At 43.4% G+C, this 26,126-nt stretch overlaps 1 protein-coding gene across 1 annotated transcript in view; it reads left to right on the top strand.

Annotated features, from left to right (window-relative positions):
* LOC116995895 (proline-rich protein 5-like) overlaps positions 1-24,051 on the top strand; it is a 50,476-nt gene extending 26,425 nt beyond the window's left edge. The window contains exons 7-8 of the mRNA XM_033058987.2: positions 20,027-20,165; positions 22,922-24,051. Of these exons, the coding sequence (XP_032914878.1) occupies positions 20,027-20,165; positions 22,922-23,472 (690 nt within the window). The 3' untranslated portion in view covers positions 23,473-24,051. The remainder of the gene's footprint in view (positions 1-20,026; positions 20,166-22,921) is intronic.
* Positions 24,052-26,126: the final 2,075 nt, after the last annotated feature.

Here is a 26,126-nt window from a genome sequence, read left to right as displayed (position 1 = left end):
CCTTTGTCTGAGTTCCTGGTTTAGAAGACATAAAAAGAGGAAACCAATAAATAAATATATTGTATACCTTATTTAAATACAAATCGCCATGTCAAAAACCTATGCTTTCTCTGGGTTGTGCATAAATTTGGATGTTTTCTTCCTTCCTAGTAAAAGGGTGGTTTGCTTGTGTTGTTTGCACCAGCCCCATAAAGAGTCAGGCAAGAAGTCTTGCAGCCAGGACACAAAGAGCAGAGCCCTCTGTTGCCTTGTGTTCACATATGCAAAACTGAGAATCTGGCCCTCAAGATTTGCATTTCAGAATATTTTGTAGATTCATTTGTTTCTGTGCAATGTTCTCTCTTTTTCTACTTTATTTATTGTGTCTCAGCAAGTGCAGTTTGCAGTAGTTGAATTGACACAGGTTTGTTGTCCTGGAATGAATTTGTATTGCTGGGATTTTTAAGGCATAGCATCTGATGAAGAGTACTTGTCATATTTGATTTTGAGTTTCTTCCTATTTTTATGTCCCTAGGGGCAGAGGTTGGGGAGCAGTGGTGGTTACTCCTAGCCATTCCTGACAGGCAGGGGCTTGTTCAGTAGTAACTCCAACATAGCCCATGCTTGTGCACCATAGACCTCAATAGTTCTGCACTCATGTGGACCCTCTTTGTAACAATGGAAGGACAATGGAAGTCAATTGCCACCTGAAAAGAGATTTTCTTTTCAAATCAACTACTCTCCGAAACTAGCTCTTAGTATATTTGACAACACCATGTGTTACCAGTTTCGTAAACTTAAGCAGTGGAAAATCAGGAAAGCAACCTAAAATGATATCGTTTTCCTTCGTTATATGTGAACCTGTCTCATGAACACCATGTCATAGTAACTTAAATGTGCATCTTGTCCCTCATCTTTAGCAGAAGGATGGTCTTTCAGAACACGCCGTAACTTTGCCCATACCAATTAAACACAATTATTTTTGAAAGCAGTTTGTATTGTGCAGATTCCCTTTGGGAGTTACACTCATGGTGCATTTTAAGAGTACCTTACATTAGGGAAAGTGTCAGTTCTGTGAAGGATACCAGTTACGTAACCAAAGGTATGTGTTCAGGTAGGGTTGGTTAAACTAAAATAATTTCTCCTGGAGTTTGCCTCTAGTAATTAAACCAGTCTATTAAAACCAGTACAAGTATATTGCTAGGCAAATCCTTAATCCTTAGCAAAATAGAGTGAAATCAGTAAAACCATTCTTAACTTGAATTAGCATGTCATTGCAGACCTGTAACTTTGTTGAGTAAGAGAGGGAGAAGGTTTTAACTAATTACGTTCATCTGTGCAGATGTCTTTTGTGGACCCATTTGGGCTAGTAGATTAAATCTGACATAAAAGATAGTAATAGAAATAAATAATAGAATATGAATTTTGAGTTGAAAAACTCTGAGCAGGAAGTATTCCCACGGTGCAAGAATCCTTTGAGTCAGAGTGATTTAATACTGTAATTCATGAGTTGTCTACAGGAGGAACAGAAGAAAGTTAAACTAAGCCAACTTTTAAGGAAAATCAATTAAATCTCATTAGAAGTCTGTATGGACGCTCATTCTGAGAATTAAAGGAAGGGAGGCAATTAATGATGCTTCAATTCTTCATCAGAGGCCTAAGCAAAATTTATCTTAACAGATTTCTGTTCTTAATTTAGTTAGTATAATTTCATTTCCCTGAATGACCCCAGGCAGACAAAGGCACAGGGGAATAGTAGCTTTTGAATTGCCCAGGGCACTACAAGTGGGGTCCTCAGGAGGTGGCACAAACTTTTTGACTGTTATCACAGAGCTTTGAGCCATCCCACTCTGAGCACCCTGAGCGGTGTTTACCAGTACCTGGCACAAAAGGGTTTGTCTCTGTGACTGAGCTGTGTCCGTGCAGGTTTCAGGGGCTGCCAAGCCTGTGGTCAGGGTTGCTGCTGCAGCACCTCACCATTCTGCTCTGCTGGGATTCACCAGGCACAGTTCACAAGAAGAATGTCAAAAGAGATTTCTAACAGAAAAACTGCATGGGGTCATTTCCTAGTGTTGCGAACACGGTCTTTCCTGTGGTTTTTGGAGCCAGGTCGCTCTCGGTTCCTAGCACTGAACTGGGGCAGGGTGTGCAGTAGCTTGGCTGGTCTCTGAACAGGTTTCACCATACCTCTACCTTCCTAATGCCCAAAGCTTTCTGTGCAGGCACAAGGTGAGTGGAGAAGCTTCCTGCCAGGAGATTGAGAGGCAGCCCATGTGCTCATTCTTCTGCTCCATGAGCCTTTCCTGTGGCAGAGAAAGGGTTGCACAGAGCTCCCTGCATTTTGAGCACTGATACTTGCTCTCCCATCATCTTGCTGGCTGCATTGTCACCTTTTACCTTCCCATATGTTGCCTTCTGTCTCTTTTCCTCCCTAACTGAATTTTATTTTCCCATGGGAGTGATTCCTGGGGTTTTGATGCTTGCCCATTTCTCTCTGTATGCTATAGACGTTTGTTATTATGGGAAGACTTGTTTCCACTTAAGCTAACAGGGTGATAAAACAAATTACAGTAATTTCACGACTATAAGGCACACCGGATTATAAGGTGCACTCCCGAGTGTCGGCAAATTTCTGAACTTTGTCCATATATAAGGCGCACCGGACTATAAGGCGCACTTTTTTTTTTTGCAGCGAGGATCCGCGCACAACAAAGTAACGAATTAGTAACGGAATCGCGCGATCACGGGGTTTACTGGCAGGTGCTCAATTTGCAAACATTTTTCACGGACTGGCGTAGCCTTTAAATGCAGCTCCAGGCACCCTCCCCATGCCACAGGCCCTGGCACTCCCGCCCACCCCCAGTGCCGGCTGGCATGGCTGGCGCAACTTGGCTCGTGGTGCTGGTGTGGCTCGGCACTCCTGGGGGGCCGCCCCTCGCAGCTCCCGGCTCGCACTTCTGGGTTGACAAATTTCCAAACTTTGTCCATATTTAAGACGCACCCAATTATAAGGCGCACTTCCGGGTCTCGATCAAAATTTTCGTCAAAAGGGTGCGCGTTATAGTTGTGAAATTACTGTATATAAAATGTCTTAATTTTGGCCTTCTCTGCAGAAGGTACACTGAGAAGGGAAAGAATTGTGAAAGGTATGGAACTGCCTTCTCTGGCATATCACCAAACCCCCATCCCCAAGCTTTTCCTCTCCTGGTGTGTGGTTGCCAGTGCCAGAATCAGCAGCCCATGCAAACAGAATGGTGACATAGGGACTTCTGCAAAGAGCAACTGCTTTGTGGTGTATTTCTTCCAAAAATAAAAAGGCTAATTTGTTGTGATTTGCTAAAGATAGGGGAATGATGGAATGAGACTCTTGGAGGCATCTTGTTTCCCATGGTGAGTAGACACTGTTAATTGCCTTCTATCAGTAATTCCACAGTCTTATCCTTAGTTTTGTTGCAGCTGCAGAAGAAACAGCTATGTGATAGGGTGAGATGCGACATGTACTGTGAAATTCATTAACTTACCACTACCTAGGTATTGCAAGCAATTAAAAGGTAAACAGATAATCATGTAAGAGAGCAGGACTCAAATTACATTATTAGATTTAAACCATTCTCTGTTGCAAATATTGTTCTGATACCAGTGAGCTACATGGCAGTGGCAGCAAAACTTCTGTAGCACAAGGTTACAGTGATGTGACAGATCATGCCAGCTACGTGGACAGCCCTGCCCAGTGCCCCCAGTTATGGCTTTGGCATGAGCAAAGTGGCTGGCCATGGGTATGGTTTGGCTGAGGATGACCATCCATCAGGCAGAGGGTAGAAGCTGTGGTGGGACAAGGCAGGTACGCAGAGAGGGAACGTGCTCACGAGAGTGGATCCAGAGGCCTCTGGTTTGAAGTCATTAGGAAGAGCCTTGTGATTTTGTGCTTTCTGATCCAAATGCCAAACAAAAACCAATACTTCCTCAGACAAGAAATCTGGCTGAAATCTGTCTGAAAAGTGCTTTGCAAAATACAGTTGTACTTGGAGTGGCTGTTGCATAAAACCAATTAAATTTCTTCTGAGCTAAGAGCTGTCATCTGCTTCTGTTACTGGACCCCAGCTATCTCCAAGCCTCCTTTTTTGATAGACAAGAGTCTTCATGCACTGGGCACTGTATAAACACAATGAAAATATGGTCTCTGCACTACAGATTGTGCAGCCTGATACATGAGAGAGTAGATGTATATGGATGGACAAAAAGGGAATGGAAGTGCAAGGGTAGCAGAGACTTCTCCCTGCTCCTAGGCTAGCTCAGTTCCAGGAGGAAGCCTCAGGTCCCTGCATAGACAGAATAAAAAATAACAAAAGAAGCTCTCTCCTCCTGAAGAAATTCCGAGGTTTATTTCTGGAGGGCTTCCAGGAGAGAAAGAGAGTGAGTACCGGGGACACAGGGATTTTCAAGGCTCAGAATGGGAGTGGAGGGAATTGGATACCAGCCAACCAGGTCATGTCAGAGGGGAGAGGGGAAGGAAAGGGGTCAGACCACAGAATACCACAGGGGTCAAGGGTTAAACCATTTTCAATACATCTAGGACAGTGAATTACATCATGGAAGGAAACAAGGACACAAATATCTTAAAAAGTGATTTTATGACTATTATCACTGACCTCAGTGGTCAGAAGTCCCCTAGAGGCCTCCTTGTCCTCTTCTTATAGGTTGACTCTTGGGCTCCAAGAAAAAATACATCTTTCATTCCTCCTGTATCACTCATGAGCTTTGTTTCTTTGAAGAGAACGAAACCTTGGAACAAACAGTGGGATATTTCTATTGTTTGTTCTCTGAACATGTGAGAACAGATGTCTAGGCAGTATGAAGTTAATGCAGCTCTGCTAAAGCCCTTGTGTAGTAGAGGTGGAATTGGGCAGTAGTTGCCTAAAAAGCTCTAGAATATGGTTGTACATATAGCCATATTAATAATGTTTAAAACAGAAGCAAGGAGAAGACTTGCTCCTTGGAGGCGGCTATGTGATGTTATGTGGGTTAAATTAAAGCACTAGCCAGAACTGAGGGAAGAAAACAAATTTTGTTTCAGTAGTATTCATATTGCCAAGAGGTAAGTCAGGGCATCTTTTGGTTTCCATTGTACGTAGCTCTCTATGGTTATTGTAAGAATTCTGAATATTAGTGAATTTTGCCAGAGTGTGGAGTTGCATGTCCTTGGCAGGTGTTGGACAAGGGAAACTCAGCCCTTCGGAGCCTGTCCTGATGGCTCTTCCTAATCCACAGACTGTTTGTGTTTGGGGAGTGCACTGGCTGTGAACTCAGATTTTGTATGCTGGTATTTGCTTTTTCCACACATTGGGTTGCTGAGAAAGGGTATTGGCTCTAGACCCAATCAGTTACTTTTCAGGTATTTTGAATTGGCAAAGACTTTTAAACTGAACTTGAACTGTTATGTAGGAATGTGTTGCTTTCAGCAAAGCTTTTGTGACAAGCCCAGAGGGCTGCCTCAGGACCAGGCTCCTGGACTCCTGAACTTATGTGTTCTGGGATTGATGGAAGCTCAGCCTCCTCAAGAGGAACTGCAAAGTGTCAGGACAGACAGGTGATCTGCTGCTTTCTGGCTTACAGGGATGAGTACTGGTGATGAAAATTGTGTTGCCACCAGAAATAGAATTTTTTTTTTTTTGAATCCAGAAGGTGCAACTGACCTGTCTGCTCAGTCTATTCAAGTGTATTTCAGAAAAGAAGAAAATTCTTGGAGTAGATTCAGTCACCTTCGAAGGGTGAAGCACTTTGGAGGATGCTCATTAATGATTTAAAAGGGGAGTGTGACTGAAAGGCAATGTCAGAAATCCTCACAAGTGGGTAACAGCAGTCAAGTTAATGTTTGTGGCTCTTCAAAACCTTTACTTGGATGTCTCTTCAAAACAGTCTGGATGCACTGAGGGAGGGCTGTGCCATCCTTTTTTCTCTTTGAGTAGCTACCTGAAAATAAATGTAAGATGGATTTTCTTAAAATAAATGAGAAACACCCAAGACTGAGTAAAAGTCTTGAATGCTCAGACTTAAAAGTCATCAATTCCCCAGCAATGTCAGATGAGCCTAAAGTGTATAGATCAGCAAAAACTTCCAGGAGGGAGCTAAAAAAGTGAGAAGATTTATTCTCTGCAGCATTAAACATCACATCTTATTATTTGGCAACTCAGGTGATCTCTGCATAGGGCTGCATGTGCATTTCCATGCGTGTGCATATTTGCCCGTGAGTGTAATGTGACAGTCCTAAAGCATTTGTTAATGCAGATAAACTAAGTCCAGCTCAAATGTATTCCATAAACAGCTTTTCAGATACACTCATCTTTGTATTGATTCATTTGTTCAGTTGTTGAAAAGTCACAGGAGCTTATTTGACTGCTCTGGCCTGTGCCCAGGGGGGTCACTTAGGTGAGAATCAGACAATCTCCAGCCCTAAAGCTATAAAAGGAAGAAATGCATACCATTATTTTTGTTTGGTCTTACTTAATGAACTGGCTACTCAGCTCCTGCAGAATCTTAAGCACAGTATTTAAAGCCTCAAATTAACTTCCTCACTTTCAATAATTTAGTATCTTTTACTGGTCCTTATCATCTGCTTTTTCTTTTGCAGTCCCATATAAAATTTGTAATGACAGTTTAAAGAAACATAAGACATTGGATATCTGTAGGTCAAGCAAAGACTAGCCTGCTTTTAGTGTTTGATTCCTTCTGGAAAGAAAAATCCTATTGCTGCCTATTCTTGTGCAGCCAAGCCATTTGAAAAACTCACCAGCTAAACTCAAACCATGGCTGGGTGTTTTGTCTTCCTTATCTTTTGTCTGTGCCTCAGTGCCACCAATAATGCGAAGGAAGAGACAGAGCAGCTTCTCACACTGACATTGACAAAATTTGGCACTTGCTGGAGATTAAAGTAAATATGACAAGATCTTTCTTGCTGAGGCAGTAACAGGGATCTGAAGTGCTGACTTCTGTCAATATGGCAATGGCAGACTCCTCTGCTTCTCCCTTCTGTGACTGCTGTTGTCATGAGAAAAGCAAGAGGTGCAGGCTTTTACAAATATGCCAATGCTTTAGGATAAAATGGAGAGGAAAAAATAATGTGAGGCCACACTATCAAGGGTTCATAACAATACAACCATGAATTATGCAGTTGCATCTGTCCAGCATGTGCGAAAAGGATACCAATGCCTAGGAATGAAAATAGGGCACAGCTTCCTGTGGCTGTAAACTGGTATAAAATTATTAAGCTACCGGGGGTTTTTCTGACTTAGAGCATATAAGAATGTGTTATGTACAAGTCCTGCTTTTCCCACTTCCTTCTGCCATGAGGTAATATATCTGTTAGCAAACACACATAATATAGTTTGAGGGGTTTAATGGAAGTTAATCCATTGTGAATTCTCAGCCCCCTCCACTGGGGGGAGCCCTCCACTGAGAACTCAAAGAGCCCTCTCAGAGGGCAAACTACATTATTCCAGCTTGTTCCAGTCTGCAAAGGTGTGACTTCTGTTTCTTCCTAGCCCAGGAACATTTTCTTGTTTTGCCTTTGGGCTGTGGCAGAGGGAGCCCTGTGGGGAAGGGGGCACACAGACCTCCAGCAGATCACATCAGCTTAGTCAACACAGGCTTCAAGAAAGCAAAATTTGGTCCTTGCTTGAAGCAGTTTTGATTCTGTTTTGAATCTATTTTCTAAAGGATAACAAATGTCAGAGTTGTTTGCTGGGGATGAAAGTAGCATAAGGCAGGGAAACCCAGGAGGAAGTACTTGAAGTTTTCTAGCCTAGCACACATGGACAAGTGGGCTAGAAACAGGAGCAGGTACAGTAAAGTCTCAGTCCTTGTCCCTTGCTCCCAGTTACTTGGATGCAAGGAATTTCATTACTGAGATGTCTCTCCAAAATGGATCAGTTGATCTTGTAATCCCTCACAGTGAGTTTACTCAGCATTTTTATGGGACTTGAAGCTCTCAGATGTAGAGTCCTCCAGAAATGCTGAGCCCTGTTGGAACTGGTAGAATGTGTGCCATCAGTGTGCCCTGGCTGCAGAGAAGGCCAGTGGTATCCTGGGCTGCATCAGACAAAGAATTGTCAGCAGGTCAGGGAGATATCTTGCCCCTCTGCTCTGCACTTGTGAGGCCACAGCTGGAGTGCTGTGTGCAGTCTGGGCTCCTCAGGGTGGGAGAGACATGGACCTCCTTGAGAGAGTCCAACAAAGCAGGTGGTAAAGGGACAGGAGGAAAGACTGTGAGGAAAGAGTGAGAGAGCTGGGGCTGTTCAGCCTAGAGAAGAGATGTCTCAGGGGCATCTTATCAATTGTTACAAATACCTGAAGAGAGAATGTAAAGAAGATGAAACCAAACTCTTCTCAGTAGTTCTCAGTGTCAGTGAGCGCAGACTGAGGCACAGAGAGGCTCTCTGAACGTCTGGAAACATCGTCTTTGAGGGTGACTGAGCAGAAGGATTCAGCATTGCATTCACCCAACTCCTAAATAGGAAAGCTGCTACCACGCAAGAAAAATACTTCGCAAAAGTACCAGAGATGCATCCTCCCCTCTGTTCTGAGGACTCAGTAGCTAAGCTAGTTCTTTATTTCTGGAAACTAGTTACTGTATCAGTTATTGACAATCTTCATCTTGACTGTTAAATGATTTCTAGCACAGATTGTTTAAGCTTAAGGGCTACTACAAAGTCACATGCAGCAAGTTTTTACATCCCTGTTTGCTAGAAGCACCAGCATATCCTCCAAGAAAGCCTGCACTGAGCATGCCCTATTTCCTTTCTTTGTGTGCATGGCTGATTCTATGCATTTCATTACCCTTGGTGTTAAGTTAGCAAAAGCTGAGTAGAATCCATTATCACATCTAATACTTCCATGAGTTTACTCACCAGTTTGCATTGACTGCATGTGTAAATAGAGGCTGGATGTTGCTACACAAATGTTGTACAATACTGATATAAAAATTTGTATAATACTGCAAGATTTGCTCTGCAGGACTGGCATCCTGGGAACAGGGTGGGCATTGGAGGTGAGACAGCCCAGTATGTCCTCCTACCTGTGAATTCCTGCAGTGGGTATAAGAACGAGATCTTTGAGCTTTTCCTTAGAGTGCTGTGCATGGCCACTGAAGATGGAGGGCGTGTGAACAGGAGACTTCCAAGACAATGCTGTGTGGTGCAGTAAGAGCAGCAGGTCCTGAACAGCTGTGCACTAGAGGAAGGCTTCAGCTGTTGGGCAACACTTGCTGCTCCAAGAACCACTGTGGTCTCCTCCAGAGCATATGCTAGGTGGATTTAGACAATGAAATAGTGCTGTAGAGCAAACAAAAGTTGTACGTATCTGGCAACAACTCCTGAGGCCTCTTCTCAAGGAAGTAAACCCTAACGTGACTTTGCTGCCATTGTTTTGTCTGTGAGTGGTCTGTGATTTTGTCTGGAAGATGAGTGTGAATTGGATGTTTGGCTGTAAAGTATGTGCATATGTCTCTTCTAAGGAAGATGGAGGACTGCAGACCTCCATCCAGAATGTGACCCACAGTGTAACTGGGAGCATGTAGTGTGCCATTGGTGATGCATGTGGCAAGGACTAGTGACCCATTTGTCTCCAGCTCCTCCCCATGGTGATTTCTTGCCTGCCCTGAGGCAGGGTTGGTCTGTGTTACTCAGGTTCCAGAAGGCTGTGAAAGTGGGATAACAAGTAGTCCTGACCTGTAAGGGGACTGGATTCCAAAGCGTGACAAGCAAGGCTGCTGCTCTCTCTTTGACCATGCCAAGTGGCACATCTTGCTGTTTATGTGGTCACCAGGGTGTGCAGTGCAGTCTGCAAATCCCTATCAATTCTCCACCAGCAGTGTTGGCTGAATAATGTGCTTTCATAACAGATATTATTCTCTCTGCCTTGTGACTTTTCAGTTTTCTCTAGGAGTGGTTGGGCAACGATTCTTACCCAGTATGTCACCGTTGCCTGAGTGTTTCTTTCTGTCAAACTGAGTTTTCCTTTTCTGCTGCTTTTAAGCAGAAAATAGTTACACTTCTTACCTGTTTGCCTGTGTGGTTAAGACAGGGCAGTACATGAGGCCAGGACCTCATTTTGCTTTCAGAACTGACCCTGTAAATGCTTCTGGCAGTGTTTCCTTTCACACAGCATCAGGTCAAGACTGTTTCAGCATTTTGTTGGCAGGCAAAAAGGTGTGAGTCCAGCCACCAAGGGTGCCCCTGGTGTCCCCATCTGGAGGATGGTCGAGCAGACTGAGGTCCAGAGTGTGTTATGTGGCCATGAGCTGAACCATACAGTCACTTCTTATCCGTGGGCAGAGGACTTTGTTCTTCTGGTCCATTAAGTGACTAAGAGTGATCATTGCTGAAATTACTTTGTTAAATAATACAGAAGTCTGCCTTTTTCTCCTTTCTTTCCTGAGTTCAGAAGTTGGTAACCTAAGCACCAAGACATGCTGTGCATCCCTTAGTGCTCTGTCTGCTACTGGCAGGGCCTGGGGCTTGGGTCCAGAAGGTCTGGTTTGTTTGTTTGTTCCCCTGGGTCTGGAGGAACACAGATTTTATTTATGTTGTATTTTATTCTTTTTTATTTTTCATTTAAAAGCTATCCAGCAGTTTGTCAGTTGAAGCAGAAGACAATCCTTTGCACCAATACTTACTCATGTACACATGCTGATCAGCTGAAGTGTTAAAGTACAAGGTGAGTGCTCCAGCCTTTAATCAATGACCAGTCATTGATTTAGCACATCCACAAGTTTCAGGTGGTCATGTAGTTCCTCCATTGCTTCCAGTTTTTAGGGTGCCTTTAGACATTAGAAATACTTCTCAATGTACCTTTCAAATCTGCTAGGTAAATGGTCTTTTAATAGTCTGTGCTGAAGAGGGAAGTGAAAAGTAATTGCCATTTATCTCTAGATGTTACAGGTGGTGGGTAATATTAGTCAGAACTGGAAAACACAGAACCTGTGATCTTTTATAGGTAGTCAGTGAAACACTGAGCTACTGCTGGTCAATCACAAGCAGTTTGGGCATTTAATAGTTCTTTATGATGATTTTCATACACAGTTGAGTGAGGAGTTACTTGAGGCAATGTATGGGCAGCTGTCCAGGCAGAGCTGAAGCAGCCTCTGGTAAAGGTGAATGCAGAGAGGCTTATGTAGCAGAGGAGCTCAGCAGCTGACAGGGGTCTTGCCCATGGACTGAAAGAGGAGCTCGGGATGGATGTGGGGTAATATGGAACAGCAGATGCCAAAGGGATGAAGCAAAGGGTAAAAATGAAAGGAATCAGGCATGAAAGAGTGATGGCCAGATGGGGATCCAGCTAAGGCCCTGAAGTGGAATTACGTAAATCAAACATCCATGAAAAGCAGCTGGGTAGCAAGAACAGCCACCAACCAGGCTTGTTTCTGGTCTCTTGCCATACATGAGAGATCCCTTTGAGGTGTGCCTGATGGCCAGAGTATGTGATAGCTTTAGGTGTAGCTCTTCTGTCTCCAGCTCTTGTGAGTTCTGTGCTTAGTTCTCTGGTCTGGTGCATTGCAGGATTTTTAGGTGAAATCATTTTTCCATCCGTGTAACCCATTTATTGTCAAGATTTCAAGGCAGTTGGATGGGATGGTGAATATATCATTCTTCTGCTGGTGGCTACCAGAAATACCTAAAAAGAAAATTTCATCTTTGCTCTTCATAGTGCTGTGCTAGCAAGTACTTGTGAACAGGCTGTAATTCCCAGGACAATGAGGCTGAAGCTGCTCTGTGATCCAGGAGCAAGCTCCCATGTAGTGGGTTGGATGCCAGACACCCACCAAAGCCTCTCTTATCACTTGCCTCCACAGCTGGACAGGGGAAAGAAAATATATTAAAGAGTTGAGATAAGGACCAGGAGAGATCACTCATCAAGTACTGTCACAGGCAAAAGAGTCTAATTAGAGATATTAATTGAATTTATGGCTAACAAAATGAGAGCAGGATAATGAGAAATAACATAAAACCTCAAAAACACCTTCCTCCCATCCCTCTCCTTCCCAGCTCCACCTCCTACCCCAGTGGTGAAGGGAGACAGGGAATGGGGCCTATGGTCAGTGCGTCACCCACTGTTTCTCCTGCTAGTCAGGGAAAGGAGCTGTTACCCTGCTGTACCCAGGGGTCCCTCCCATGGGAGACAGTTTTCCATGAACTTCTCCAACCTGAGTCCATCTCACAGGCAACAGATCCCTGCAAACTGCTGAGTCCCTCCTATGGTGAAAGTCCCCATCAAACTGCTGCAGTGTGGGTCACCCTACCATGGGTACAGTCTTTCAGGGACAGGCTGCTCCACCACAGGCTCCTCCTTCCACAGCCTCCCACAGGATCACAGCCCCTCTCAGGCATCCCCCTGCTCTGGCATGGCTCTCCTCCACAGGCTGCAGGTGGATCTCTGCATCCCCCATGGATCTCCACGGGCTGCAGGGGCACAGCTGCCTCACCATGGTCTGTGCCATGGGCAGAGGAATCCCAGCTCCAGTGCCTGGAACATCTCCTACTCCTCCTTCTTCAGTGACCTTGCTGTCTGGAGAGTTGGTTCTCTCACACATTTTCACCCCGCTCTTCCCTGGCTGCAATGACAAAATTTATTTTTTCTTTTTTTCTGAAATATGTTGTCACAGAGGTGTTACCACCGTTTCTATTGTCTCAGCCTTGTCCTGAAGCACATCTGGGATTGGCTCTGCCAGACATGGAGGGAGCTTCCAGCAGCTTCTTGCAGAAGCCACCCCTGTACCCCCCACCCTGGTACCAAAGCTTTGCCGTGCAAACCCAATAAAGTTGTATTTCATTATTGGACTGTCTGCACAGGCTATTAATGGTGGAGATTTGCTACCTCTTTGCTCCATAATACAGGTAAAAAGGAGATCTGCAGCTTCACCTTCAATTTTTAGGGTAAGAAGAGAGGGGAATAAGCAGCAAAGGATGCACAAACCCAACTTCCATTCTGCCATGTGCCAGGTTTCCATGAGACGAGAACGTAACACACCCTACCTCTGCTCACAAAAGTGTGGGAGGCCTGAAATTCTGTATCCTAATTTAGTCAGGCTGTCTAATATGTGCCAAACTAACAGCGGTTTAAATTGTTTTTCATGGCTGTCATTATCTATGGGGATTGCTTCATGTCTGGCAGAGCCTGAGGAAAGGAAGTAGCCAAGATCAGGTGAGAAATGGTATAAGGCAGGTGATTCATTTCTGGATTCCTTTGCGATTCATAGTCAGAGCGCCTCCCCAATGGGCTGGACTCAGGCAGCCTGGTTTACAGTCACTTGGAAGTGCTGATGCTATCTGGTGAAACGTTAGGTGTCTTTTTTAAAACAAAAAAACCAAAGTATTTCTGTTATAATGGTGATTAAAGATCCTGGGTGCAGCAATGGCCACCTAGTTGCAGAGGGACAGAGGCTGCAGGCAGGTTTGTATCCTCTACCAAACTGGAGTGATGGCAGGATTACTTACCTGCATGTTCACTGCTTCGAGAAAAGAATAAGGTGGGAAAAATTATAGGAAACAGAAGTAATGACTTGTGATTGTGCTTATTTCGTTGCTGTGGTAAAACAAAGCAAGGACATTTGATGATTTTTAAAAATTGATTTATTTAAAGAAAAATTGTGGCAAATGTTATCAAAATAGAGTTTATGTTTTTGGCAGCTTTACAAGTCAGGTAGCCTGTGCCTAGATACATTGTTAATAATGGCTTAGCAGTATTTTTTGTTAAAATTTATGTTTATTGAAAAAATCTTCAAAGCATTCCATATATGGTGAAGGGCATATAAAAGGTTAAAGTAATGAACACTGAACATGTTTTAAGGTTATCTTTAAGAACAACTCTTTACATCCTTGAATGCCTGCCTGAGATGGCTCCACTTTAGGACTTCAAAGCTTAGAAAAATCCTATATACAGAAGAAATTCTTCTTGTGGCAGTGGTGAGACACAGGTTGCCCAGAGAAGCTGTGGCTGCCCCATCCCTGGAATTGTCCAAGGCCAGGTTGGACGGGATTTGTAACAGCCTGGTCTAGTGGAAAGTGTCCCTACAGGGTATGGGATGAGATAAGCTTTAAGGTTCCTTCCAACCCAAACCATTCTCTGATTCTATGATTGTAAGTATTCAAAAAGGAGGCTGTAGCCTTATGTGCTTAGGTACAATTTCTTCATCTATTCTTCTGAACATACCTGTTTACTCATGTATTCCTTCCATCGTGCTTTCACAAGAAGCCCTTGTGCCCTTCAAAAAATCAGTATCATGGTTAGTTAACAGAATTAACTGAGATGGAAACCTGAGCAGTTTGGTGCATCCGTACTTGCTGGAATGATTGTGCATTTGACTTACAGGGTTTTGTTCCTAAATATAAGAAAAGTGTTATTCCAATGCCACACTCAAGTGTAGCAATGGGGTCCATGCACCTGGCTGGTTTAGCAGATGGGACAGTGTCTTCATAAAGTAGATACATAAATAACCTGAAGTCTTTAAGGATGTGGCCCTTCTGGGAGTCCTTGCATGTTTACATATCAAAACCAGTCATGCATAGGGCCCTTTTAATGCATTTGAAATACTATAGAAAATTTTTGGTTTCAAAACCATTTAATTAAGGTTAATGAAGTTTGGGACTTGGGTACTATATTTAATGCAGTAATGCATGTCTCTGTTCTTGATAGATGTCTTCCATAGTTCTGTATTCTGGACTCAAATCCTTATTATCCCAATGCCTTCAGAGTAGGGTAGACTCTTGCCATAATATTACATTATAATCCTTTCCAAATGGAGACGTAATGAGGTGACTCTGGTTGCATTTTGAAACAGTGTGACCAATGTGAGGATTTGATTCAGCAGTTCCACTCTTCCAAAAGTACTAAGGTGCTTGCAGATATTTGATATTGAACTATTTCAGCCCTCAGTTGTGAAATAAATAGGTCAGGCAAGGCCTTTGAAGAATTTAATAGATACATCTCACACTCACAGAAATGCATGAAACTCTCCTAGTAAAATGAGATTGGTTTAATGAAAGGTCACAGTTATCTTTTTAAGTAAGTTTTTGTAGGTCTGCAGAGCAAATATTGCATTAAAGGTACGGGTAGAATCTCTGTTTTACTGATAATGCTCCAAATTGTGCTAGAGCTTCTTTAAGCTAAGCAGCCAGCCTTATGACTTTTTGCTTTATTGCTTCATAGTGACATACTGAACTAGTAAGGCATTGAGCAGTAAGTACAACAAGAAGCAAAAACTCCCAAAACAACAGGAAAATACTATAATAATAATGATAATAATAATTATTATTATTATTACTATTACTATTTTATTGGTGACTTTTAAGTCCTATCATCATTTTTTCAGAGACTGTTGTGACACAAATCACCATCCAAGTTGGCTTAACTCTAAAGCTCATTTTGTTTGCCTTTATAATCACAAATCACAAATTTGGGGAAGGGTCTAAAAGGGACTTAATATAGATACTGATGTAGATAGGTGCACAGATGTCTATACATACAACATATCTATTTATCTATCTTTACATACAGTTATATGAAACATTTATAGTAACTGTATTTTCCTCTATTCCTAAACTTCTACCAGAAGTGTTGCACAAACAGGTCATTGCACATGTGGCACAGGGGATGGGTTAGAAACCACTGGTGGGGAGATGGGAGTTTAAATGCACCCTTGGGCCTGGCATCTAAATCAAAACAAGCTTCTTCCAGGCTCCTAAAGCTTACTCTGAGTCTGCAGACACTTTTCTAGGCTACCTGAGGTGGGGCGATTTATAAATAAGTGACAGTGTCATTAGATCATATGGAAAGTTTAGATTGGGAAAGCTGAAATTGTCCTTGGTGAACTTTGGGATGTACTTGTATTTGGTAAAATAGAGGCCCAGAGGATGCTTGTCATTGAGTAGGACAGCAGAAAGGAATGCAGGAAAAACACTGTTTTTCAGAGTCAGGACAGAATCTGCACTTTGTTACGCTCCTGCTGTGACAGAAGCTCCACAGCAAGTAAAAAGTTTAAGGGGATTGAACCATCGGGTCCCTTCAGGAAAGCTTTGAACAATGGGTAATGCAGGAAGGATGTCCTAAGTGATAGAGCATGTTTGTGCCAAGGCAGAAGTCAGCACTGGCTCCAGGGAACAGTACATATTTTATGAGTTTTTAGTATGTTTTTAAAAGAATCCCTTGGAATGCAGAGCTAAGGATTAAAACTTACAGCAGGCTGTGTCAGTACTGAGTGGTTTATGATGTAATGGTAAATTCAAAGGTGGCAACTAAGAGACACTGAAATGAAAAAGAGGTGGAGATTAACACTGCTTTGAGAGAGCAGAAATGAAGGTTGAAGGCAAGACTGAAGAAGAAGCTGGCTGGAGGACAGCAGTGGGGGGATGAGGTGAGTCTATGCCCTCCACAGCTCCCTGGCCCTATGATGGAGAGTTATCCCAGTGGCTGTAGCTTGGGCGTCGAGTCTCCATCCTCTCAGCTTACCACAGGAGCCCAGCCCAGCCCAGCAGAGCTGCTGGAAGTCTCCTTGTGTCCCTGCAAGAGCAGCAGTCCATGCAGAATATAGCTCTGGCTTTGGAGGAGTTCATCAGAAAAAGAGTCACCTAAAGAACTCTTCAGACCTGAAGGCTGGTAGGAAATCAGACACTGTTAAGGTGCCACTAGGCACAGACACTTCTGTTACTCACACGGTTCTGCTGGTGGTAGGAGTAGCTTTGTGGGCAGTGTGGCACTAGTGAGTTACTGAGGTTTGTGAGGAGCCAATTTAGTTCCATTTGTATCAACACTGATTGCCAGAGCCATGTGGGCGAGGGGTTGCACACGTGCCATGGGCAGGAGACAACTAGAAGAAGATGGGAGTAGGCCTTGTCTCTGGGGAGACTTTTCCTGGCAGCCATTTCACAGCTTACATGAGACAGCAGAGTCCCTGCCCCCCCAGAGAGTCTTCTTCAGTCTGATGGCAAAGGTCTCCACCATGGGCTGCAGTGGAAGGTTGGACCAGGCCAGTGGTCTCCTGCCAGCAGGCAGACTTGTGGAGGGGCCAGGGCTATGAGAGGAGCTGCATCACAAGCTCTGGGGACTTTTCCAGACTTCCTTTCTCTTGGTTGGGTGACTCTGAGGTTTTTTGAGTTGGGGCTTTTTGAGTTTGGGGGCCTTTTGAGGCTTGTGTTTTCGCTTGGGACCAGCCTGCAGGGGCTTTTTTGTCCTGGCCCTAGCCTGCCTTTTTTTCTTTTTACCCTGGCTCCAGCCTGCCTTTTGGCTCTCCTGCCCCTGCTGACCCTTGCTCGCTCTTCCATACTTGCCTTCCCTCCATCTGGGTGCTTGGCAGGACACAGCTGACCTCTGTGCCTCGTGTGTGGCCTTTGTCCTGCCCTGCCCACTCGCCCATCCCAGTTCCTGCCTGTCCTGCCTCCTCGTGTCCCTGACTGCCACCCTGCCCCTGTGTCCCTACCTGAGCCATGTGTGTCCAAGCCCATCTCCTCCGATCCAGCCCAGTGCCGCGATCCCCGCCGTGACCCTGCCCAGGTTCTGCAGCTCCTGCCCGAGCGCCCTGCCCTGCCCTGGTGTGTGGCCGTCCGTGGCCGTGGAGCTGTGCTGTGGGGCTGAGCCTCTGCCAGAGCTGCCCTGCAGCGTGTGGCACATCCCCATCACGGGGACACCGACAGCATCCATCCTGCTGCTGGTAATGCCCGCTTTCCCTCCCTGCCTCCCCTCTCTGTCTCACTCTTTCTCTGCCCCCATTCCTTCTGCATTTTCCTTCCTCCTCCTCTGTCTTTTCTAGCCCTTTTCAGTGGGGCTGCTTTTTTTGTTGTTGTTGTTTTTGGTTACCAAAAACAGTTCTCGGATACAAGGTTGTCTCATATGAGAGCTACAGCTGTACTGTAAGCTGCACAGATGGATTGGCCCTAACAGACCCCAACTCAACCAGCATAGCTCCTTAGAGAATAGAAATAACAAATCTCGGATGAGGCAATGATAGGTTAGATTCAAACTCAAACAGGGGACCCCAGCCAATCCCATTCAATCAAGGCTGCAGACATCTAATTTGTCAGTGAGGTGGGTGGTGCTAAGACCCCAACCCATCAGGTGTGTAAGCACAGAAAATTTGAAGCCACTATAAAAGGGGCTCCCATTAATAAATGTGGGCTGTTGTCACATGAACTTTGGTGTATTCAGTTGTGTGCCTGTCTCCAACAACTGCAACAGTCTTGGTTGACTTAATTTAGTTCTAGATCATCTATTTTTAAAAGAACTTGCAGTTCCCCACAGTGGAACACTACTGGGCTCTTTCTCCACAGCTGATACTTAGCTACTTGTCTTTCACAAGTATAAAAAATACTAAAATGCTAGAAAAGTAAATAAAGATCTACAGCAAAGCCTGTGCATGAGCTATGCTAAATATCACTGGCTTCTGCACTCATATATGTCATGTTTAAGACACCAGTTACAGAGGTATTTAGTGTGGAAGCCTGATGCAGGATGTCCTAAGCCCTGCCCTTTGCTCGATGTGATCATTATGAGATTGTGAATATGTAGTAAGGTAGCAGGCATGTTGCCTTTCTGAGGGCTTGAGTAAATCCCAGCAAAAAACCCTGGAACAGATCTCAATAGACCAGTAATGATTTGGAAATAATATGTGCACCTTCATTAAGTCTTCTGAATTATTCCAATGTTATTTTTGCCTGGCAGTATAGCTGTGGGCTCATTCTGCTGTTCCTTTGATGTTTGTAAGCTTTCAGATCCACTGGATATGCCTTTGTGTTCAAGTTTGTATTTGTGGATGTCCCAAATTTTATCAGGACATGGCACAACATTGAAGATTGTTGTTTGATATTTAAAAACTGCTGAACTGGAATTCAAATTCTGGCCAAATTCCAATTCTGTACAAATTTGAATTCTCTGTTGACCATTATTCATTTTCCATTCATAAACTTTTATCAAGTGACAATGCAGCACTGAGGCAGCACAGCAACCAGGGGGTGGATCAGCCATTCAGAAACACATCTGAGAATCACCCTAGACTCTGGTTGGTGAGTTGTACTGAACTGTGAACACATTCTGAATGTCAGGATCCTTTAATGTGCTGGAGGAAGTGTTGCAGTTTTAGTCATCTGATCTTTATATTGCTCTTCAGAGACTTTTATCTCAATGAGTCGTTTTTTTTACAATAACTCAGGAACACATAATGAAATCTCCTAAATTCTGGCAGAGTTCTTGCTGAGTATGGTATTTAGGATCTTAATTCTGCAACATGATGTGTTGAGCATGTGGAAAATGTGTATTTGCTCCATATTGCAAGAGGTATCCTATTTTTGAGTATGCAGAGCTCTGCTCAGATAACACAGGAGCACACGCTCTGCTGCTGTAAACTGAAGGGAGAATACAACTCTGCAAGGTTTTTCTTTCACCTCTGCAGCCCAACAAGTGTGCTTGTGGGCGGAAGTGCAGAGTTAACAACTAAAGGCTAAACATTTTGCCTGTGGATGACTCTTACCATACTAATTATAATGTGACTTTTGCCTGGAAAATTATAGGTGCCAGGGAGGGATGAGGAAAGAGAACAAACTTCTTTACTGTAAATACTGGTTGTTTAAAATATCCCGGAAGAAATATTTCTGAGGGTCTCGGTTTCACCTTTTTCTTAATGCTGTCAGTATTGCCGAGATGGCAGTGACACTGTGTGGTATCAGATGCTACCATTCAGGAAGTCACTGTAAGATTTCAATACCAAAAAGTCCAGGGGTGTTTTTAATTGCTCTTCACAGGTCATGTCCTCTATCCCTCCCTGAGTGCTGTGCACTAAGCAGGATGTACTTTCCTGGATTTAAATATCCTGGAAGTAGCTCTGATCTGATTCACATCTCTTGGCTTTACAGAAGAGGAATCAGCTGTACCAGCAGACCAGGATCACATTGCAGGGCACCTTTGCTTTCACTTGGTGAAAATGCTTGTTCTTCTCTGGTTGCCCTGGTGAGCCAGGAGAGCTTGTGATTGGAGGGGGCAGTGCTCATCTTGGGTGTTTCCTCTTTTTCAGGGGGTTCATGAGTCAAAAGGTGTGACTGAAGACTATTTGAAACTGGAATCCCTGATCCAGAAAGTTGTTTCTCCTTACTTGGGCACGTATGGTTTGTATTCCAGTGACGGACCCTTCACGCACTCTGCCTGTATTTTGGGTAAGCACAACGCAGACTCCATTTGGCACAGCACAGAGGACTTCCCAAAACCTTGTTCCCTTGTTCCATGCAGGTCCAGGGCCTGCACAAGAGGTGACTGCCCATGCTTACATGAGTATATCAGGCTTCTTTTCTAAGACCATGCTCTTTGCAAGGTGCAGAGTCACAATGAAACTTGCAATGGCAAAAGATAAAAACAGATCATCATAAGAGTGCTCAGTAATAAAATCAGTAAAATTAATCTGGAATGTGTTTAGCATTTCCATTCTACCTTTTAACAAGGGAGCTTTAACACAGGATGCTTTATGGATAGTGAAAGGAAGAAGCAAGAAGCCACTTCTAAAATATTCAGTAGTTCATTTTCATTAGTGTTCATTAGTACACAAAGATTGTACAAGGCTGTTAACATTAGTGAAGAGAGTAGGAATTTGTCTTAGAGAAGACTAACACATAACCTCCTTCAAGTATGTAAAAGCTTTCTGCAAAGTAGAAGATTGCTGTTCTCCATTCCAATGGAGATAAGAAATACAAAGTGGGCGTTGCATAGCAGGGAGAACTTATTTTACAGGAAAGAAAAATCTCTCATTTCACATGCATTTCCTCTGGAGGTTATTGAATCTTCACTGCTGAGACATTTTTTACCCATCATGTTCATAAGGAGCAAAGAGGAAATGTGGGCTGACCTGGTGGCAGGTTGAGTTCCCTTCAGCTTAATTTCTGATTCTTGGAGCTGTGAAGTCTTTGGTGACTTCTGTGATGGCAAGATTTAGCCAGGATAAAGGTGGAATAGCCTACATAGCAATGCAATCTGTTGAAAATACAAGGGGGATGGATGCTACCAGCATAAATGAAAAAGGAAATGTGGTAGTACCTGAGTATTTTTTTGTAAATACTGGGATGGCCTGATTGAATAGAGCAGACAGAAGGGAAAGTAAGTTCAATTGCGCATTTTCTCTACAGTCAATTCAATCTGTTTGCATATCAGAAATGGTCAATAAAGTAGTTGATTCTCCCTTGAAGCTGAATGGCAAAATGGTTGTGTTGCAGCAGGTGTTTTAAGAAAAAAATTAGTTTTATGTGAATAGATAGAGGCTAGTTATTTATGGAAAATGGTTCAGGATTGCTACTTTGTATTCATTGCTTGCCATTAAAAGACCAGAAGCATTTAAATGGAGCCCCAAACTGATATTTTCTATTTGTCAGTCACTTGACATACAAATTATTGTATGTCAATATAGAAAAAAATGCACCCAAAGAGAATAAAACACCAGTGAAATGAATTGTTAGTAAATAAATGTCTTAATTACATGACTGCAGACAACAGGAAGGTTTTGGTGGGCTGAGCACTTCCTCTTGCTGCGGTCTGGGTTGTAGATACAGCAGTACTCCTGAAATGTGTCTCACTGTAATCAATGAACCTGGATCCAAGTGAGCTCACTCTATAAGTGGCTGTTTCTTTTAAACTGATGCATCTAATTCTCTTCAACTATTTTGCTAGCATGCTGAATGTTGTGACCAGAGTTCATAGCCCCAGGAACCTTTTCTGTTTGCCAGCTCAAACTCCTAACAAAGAAAAAGTCCAAAAATTAACTTGGATCAGATGATTTCACTGCTGAGGCAGACACAACTGCAAAATACAATCTTAAATATAGAAATTGGCTTTTTTAGTAGTACAGCATATGATTAGAATTTGTGTCCAGGTAAGCACATAATTACACAATAGCATAATTTTAAGAGATTGGAATACGTAAAGGAAATTGCAGAGTTTGCAGAGGACATATGCCAGCACCCTGATTTAAAGCAGAGAGTTTATTTGCAGTGGCTGTGGTTGACTTCCAGAGGATAATTTGATCCCCTGATCCAGTTGTGCTTCTTTCATGGGATGGCAAAGTGAGGGTAGTAAAAAGAAAGCTTCAAAAGTGAGACCTATTATTCACACCACTTTTTTTTTTTCTTATAGCGTGAGTGAATCTGAACACCTGCACAGAGTTTGAGTGGTGGTGTTTTTGTTCATTATGGTCATTTTATCCACACTGCCAGTGCACTCCAGTGCTAAACTACTGCCAGAGAGGGAGCTCCATGCTCACTTGGTGCCATCTGCTGCTTATTTTTTGTGAAAATCCCGCTTGGTTAACAACATTCGGGCAGTCACTGCTGGATTGAGTGCAGATTTGCTCCTCTGAAAAGAGGTTTCTGTGGGCACTGCCCTCTAACCAACATTTTCAAACACTCTTGGTGCTCTCCCCTGTGTGGTCTCTGAACAATACTTGGAAAGTTTTCTAAAATTAGTAGAAAAACTGCCTGTCTTAATCCTCATGCTCCAAATTTGAAGAGACTTTATTTTCCCAGGATGGGTGGAAAAGTTAAATTTCAGCTACTAGAAATGAGTAATTACTTTTATAGCTTGAAAAAGAACAGAATTGCACTTTCTGTTCTTGTCTAAAGGAAGTATTTAGAACTGTATATCACCTCTCCCACTGTATTTACTGTTTTACTTCAGCTGCTGAAATTGTGTGAATATAAGGGTATCTCAGTTATTATTTGTAAAGATAGATTTTGGGTCTTCAGGATGCTAAAGAAATATAGCAAATCTGAAGCCTGTGAATCTACAAAACCAGCAAAATGTCTTCTTCTCGAAAAGTTTCATTCAAGAAAAGCTTATGAATATTCAGGACTTCACATTTCTTTTGAACACTCTAATTATTAGTACCATAACAGGAGGCTTTGCAGATATTACTCTGGATCTTTGTTTGCAGAGAAGCGGTTCTTCAGACGTTCCAAGTCGGGTGACATCCTTGCCAAGAATCCTGTGGTGAGATCAAAGAGCTACAACAATCCACTACTGACACCAGTGGCTGAGTATGAAACTGAGAGCATAGCTGCCAACGGAACCGGCATCCGAAGGCACTCTGTCTCAGAAATGACCTCCTGCCTGGAGCTCCAGGGGTACTCCAACCTCACCACCATCATGGACAGCGGTTCCAAAAGCTCCATGACAACAATGAAAAGCTCACTGCCAGGGGACCAGGAGAGGCCCAGCACTGGGTCAGTGCAGTGCTCCAGCAAGCTCAGCACAGCTGAGCAACAGAAAGGACTCTTCCACTCAGTTGGCAACCCACACAGGTCTTTTGAGCTAGACAGAGACACTTCCTTACTTCCAGTTCCCTCTTCCAGTCCTGAGAACATAGTGGATCAGATTTTGGAGTCGATCGACTCTGATTCTGAAGGCATTTTCATTGATTTTGGCCGAGGCTGTTCCAATTCATCAGCATACGATGTGGATGTGAACAGACAGAGCATTGTATGAAGGATATTAGGAGACAAACTGTGGGGTTTAGTATTATATATGAAAGTTACTAAGGAAGTGAGTTGGACTATGAGCAAGCTGTCGATGCCTGGGCAGAACCTTGGCCAGGCCATCATAGCTGTACTGAACAAATACAAGTTTATATCAGGTGGGAATCTGCTGAGGGGAAAGCAACTCCAACCACTTTTCCCTATCCCTGCAGATGGAGTTCCTATTTCTTTATAAACTTTGGGGTTCACAAATTCACAAGTGTCTGGTAAGACGCTATTAGTCCAGCTCACAGTGTTTGTTCAGGAAAACAGCTCAGCAAACAGCTGTACTCACTTCTAATTTTCTAAAGAGATTTCCTGCAGATGATGGGTTGTTCTCTGAGCTGTAACACCTCAGCCAGAGTAGAAACATATCCTTTTAAAAACAAACAAACAAATACAAAAGACTGTGGTCTTTCATGCCACAGAATACGATAAAGAAGTTTCTTTTAATCTTTTTCTTGTACATCCTGTATGCACTCCTTTGCCTAATGGTGAGTTAGAGTTCTTGAAGAAAGGCAAATAAACAGAAATATGCTTCCTGATGTCACACAATGCCTGGTGTCTCATTTTCTGTTTTACTGTTTTCTCAGCTCAGACACAGTTTCCTTGTGTCTGGGCTTCCAAGGCTGTATTAATTTGCTCTGAATGTGGCACTTCTGAGAAATCTGTCAATTCCTGAAGCATCTGTTGTATGACAGGTAGAATTTACTAGTAATCCCAGTACAAGCAGGTCAGGAATATGGGAGTCTTAGAGACAAACTACAGAGTCATTACAAAGGAGAAATATGTGTCAAAGAGAAAGTGCAGGTTCTTGCCAAAATATATTTATGAACTGATGGACTTTGAACTTTTCAAATCCTGCTACAGGGCAGCGTGACTTGAGCTTAGCCTTGAAATGGCGTTCTGAGTATACCAGTTAACTCCTCTTCACCCTTCCACTGTTACAATAAACTGTGGTATGTCCTAATCCAAGAATCCAAAGCTGTTCTTTCCCTGGCTGGCACAGGTTCCAAAGTCCTATGAAGGTTAATACAGAGCAACAAAGCTCCTGTCATCTGGCACTGCAGAGTGAGCACTATGCAAGCAAAAGGAACTGGGAGACTAAAAGAGTTTAACCTAATGAACAGCTCCTGAGCTCTGTGGAGAAGTAATACAGCTCCTGGAGCGCTGCTGGAAGTAGCAGAATAATTGGCTGCAAATAATGCTGTCCAAATAGAGGGCTTTTCTGTCACAGGAATGGAGAAAATCACTTTCATTATTCAGTTAGCTCCTGGCACACTGGTTTTGATGGTGCTTTTGACTAAATCTGACTAAACTCTAAGCTCTGAGGTGTGGTAACAGAAGAGCCATCTTCTCCTAAGGCCATTATACAGAAACGTGAATGTGTGAAAGTAACTGATACCTCTACAGTTCTGCTTAGAAATGTATGGATTGCCCCTTTACTAGGATAATGTGCTGTAAGAACATCTTGAAAATGAAAGTGTCAGAAATTCTTTAGTGTTGTTTTTGAGCTGTGGTCTACAGAGGTGTAACTGTCATTCCAGAACTTTGAGAAAAGTACCGAAATTTGGAGGAAGGAAGCAGAAACCCAGATATCAATTGAGCCAGCAGTGCTGCAAAGAACATATGTAGTCATTTTAATAATACATAAATCCTTGCCATCGTGCTCTTCAGGAGAACGAAATGCTTGGTTTGCAGTCATACTCTTGTTGCACCTTTCCACAAAGTCAAAAGTACACTTTTAAAAGGAAAACAAATAAATTTTGTGCTGAAGAGCACTGAAGGTATCTAAGGTGGATCCCAATCACTCTGACATTACCTCTGGGACCTCTGAGGGGTTGAGATTATACCAAGAAGTTGAACTCCCCTAGCTATTGAAAGAAGTCCCAGAGAGTGGTTCAAATGTTTCTTGTGGTCCCAGAATATCACAAACAGGTGGATGTGAACTCCCCCAGGTGCTGTGCTGTTGGCCTAGTTGCTCCATAAAAAACAAGTGGTTAAACTTGGCTTCATCAATCATGCTAATGAGTCATCTCTTTGGACCTCCCCTACCTTGCTTAAAGGTTCTGCTTACTCCTCTGTATTGCCCTCAGAAGGTACTCTTGGGGTGATGAGCAGAAAGGAGCTGCTATCTCAATGTCATAATGTTGGGATTTTAGGAGTTCTCCTTTTGGGTTTTTGGGGTTTTTTTCCCCCTGCTTAAGTAATTTTCCCCCATACATGTTGCTAGGAGATAATAACAACTAGATACTTAACAGAAGAAATAAGAAGTCGTCACCTCAGGGAGAGGGGTACAGCTGGCTACTCTCTCTTTACCTGGGGTTTCCTGTTTATGGCAGAGATACAACGAGATTTGGGACTCTCTGTCTCTGTCTGTCTCTCTGTCTCAGCCTCAGAGGAGGATGGTTGGAGCTGTTGCTCAGGGGAAGGAATTCGCTGCTGCCACCATAACCCAGCGCGGAGCTGCTTCTTCTTCTTCTGTGGGGTGAGCCTCTGCTCGTGAGAGCAGCCCCTGACTCTGGAACTTATTATCACCTACCTCACTAAAGGAGGGACCTATCCCCATGTGCTCGAGCTCCTGGGAATTGCAAGCCCACTGTGTCTGTCCCACCCCTGCCGCTC

The sequence above is a fragment of the Catharus ustulatus genome, chromosome 4 (assembly GCF_009819885.2).
Source record: "Catharus ustulatus isolate bCatUst1 chromosome 4, bCatUst1.pri.v2, whole genome shotgun sequence".
Lineage (NCBI taxonomy): Eukaryota > Metazoa > Chordata > Aves > Passeriformes > Turdidae > Catharus > Catharus ustulatus.
Note: the sequence above shows the minus strand (reverse complement) of the source record. Positions and strands in the feature narration are given on the sequence as shown.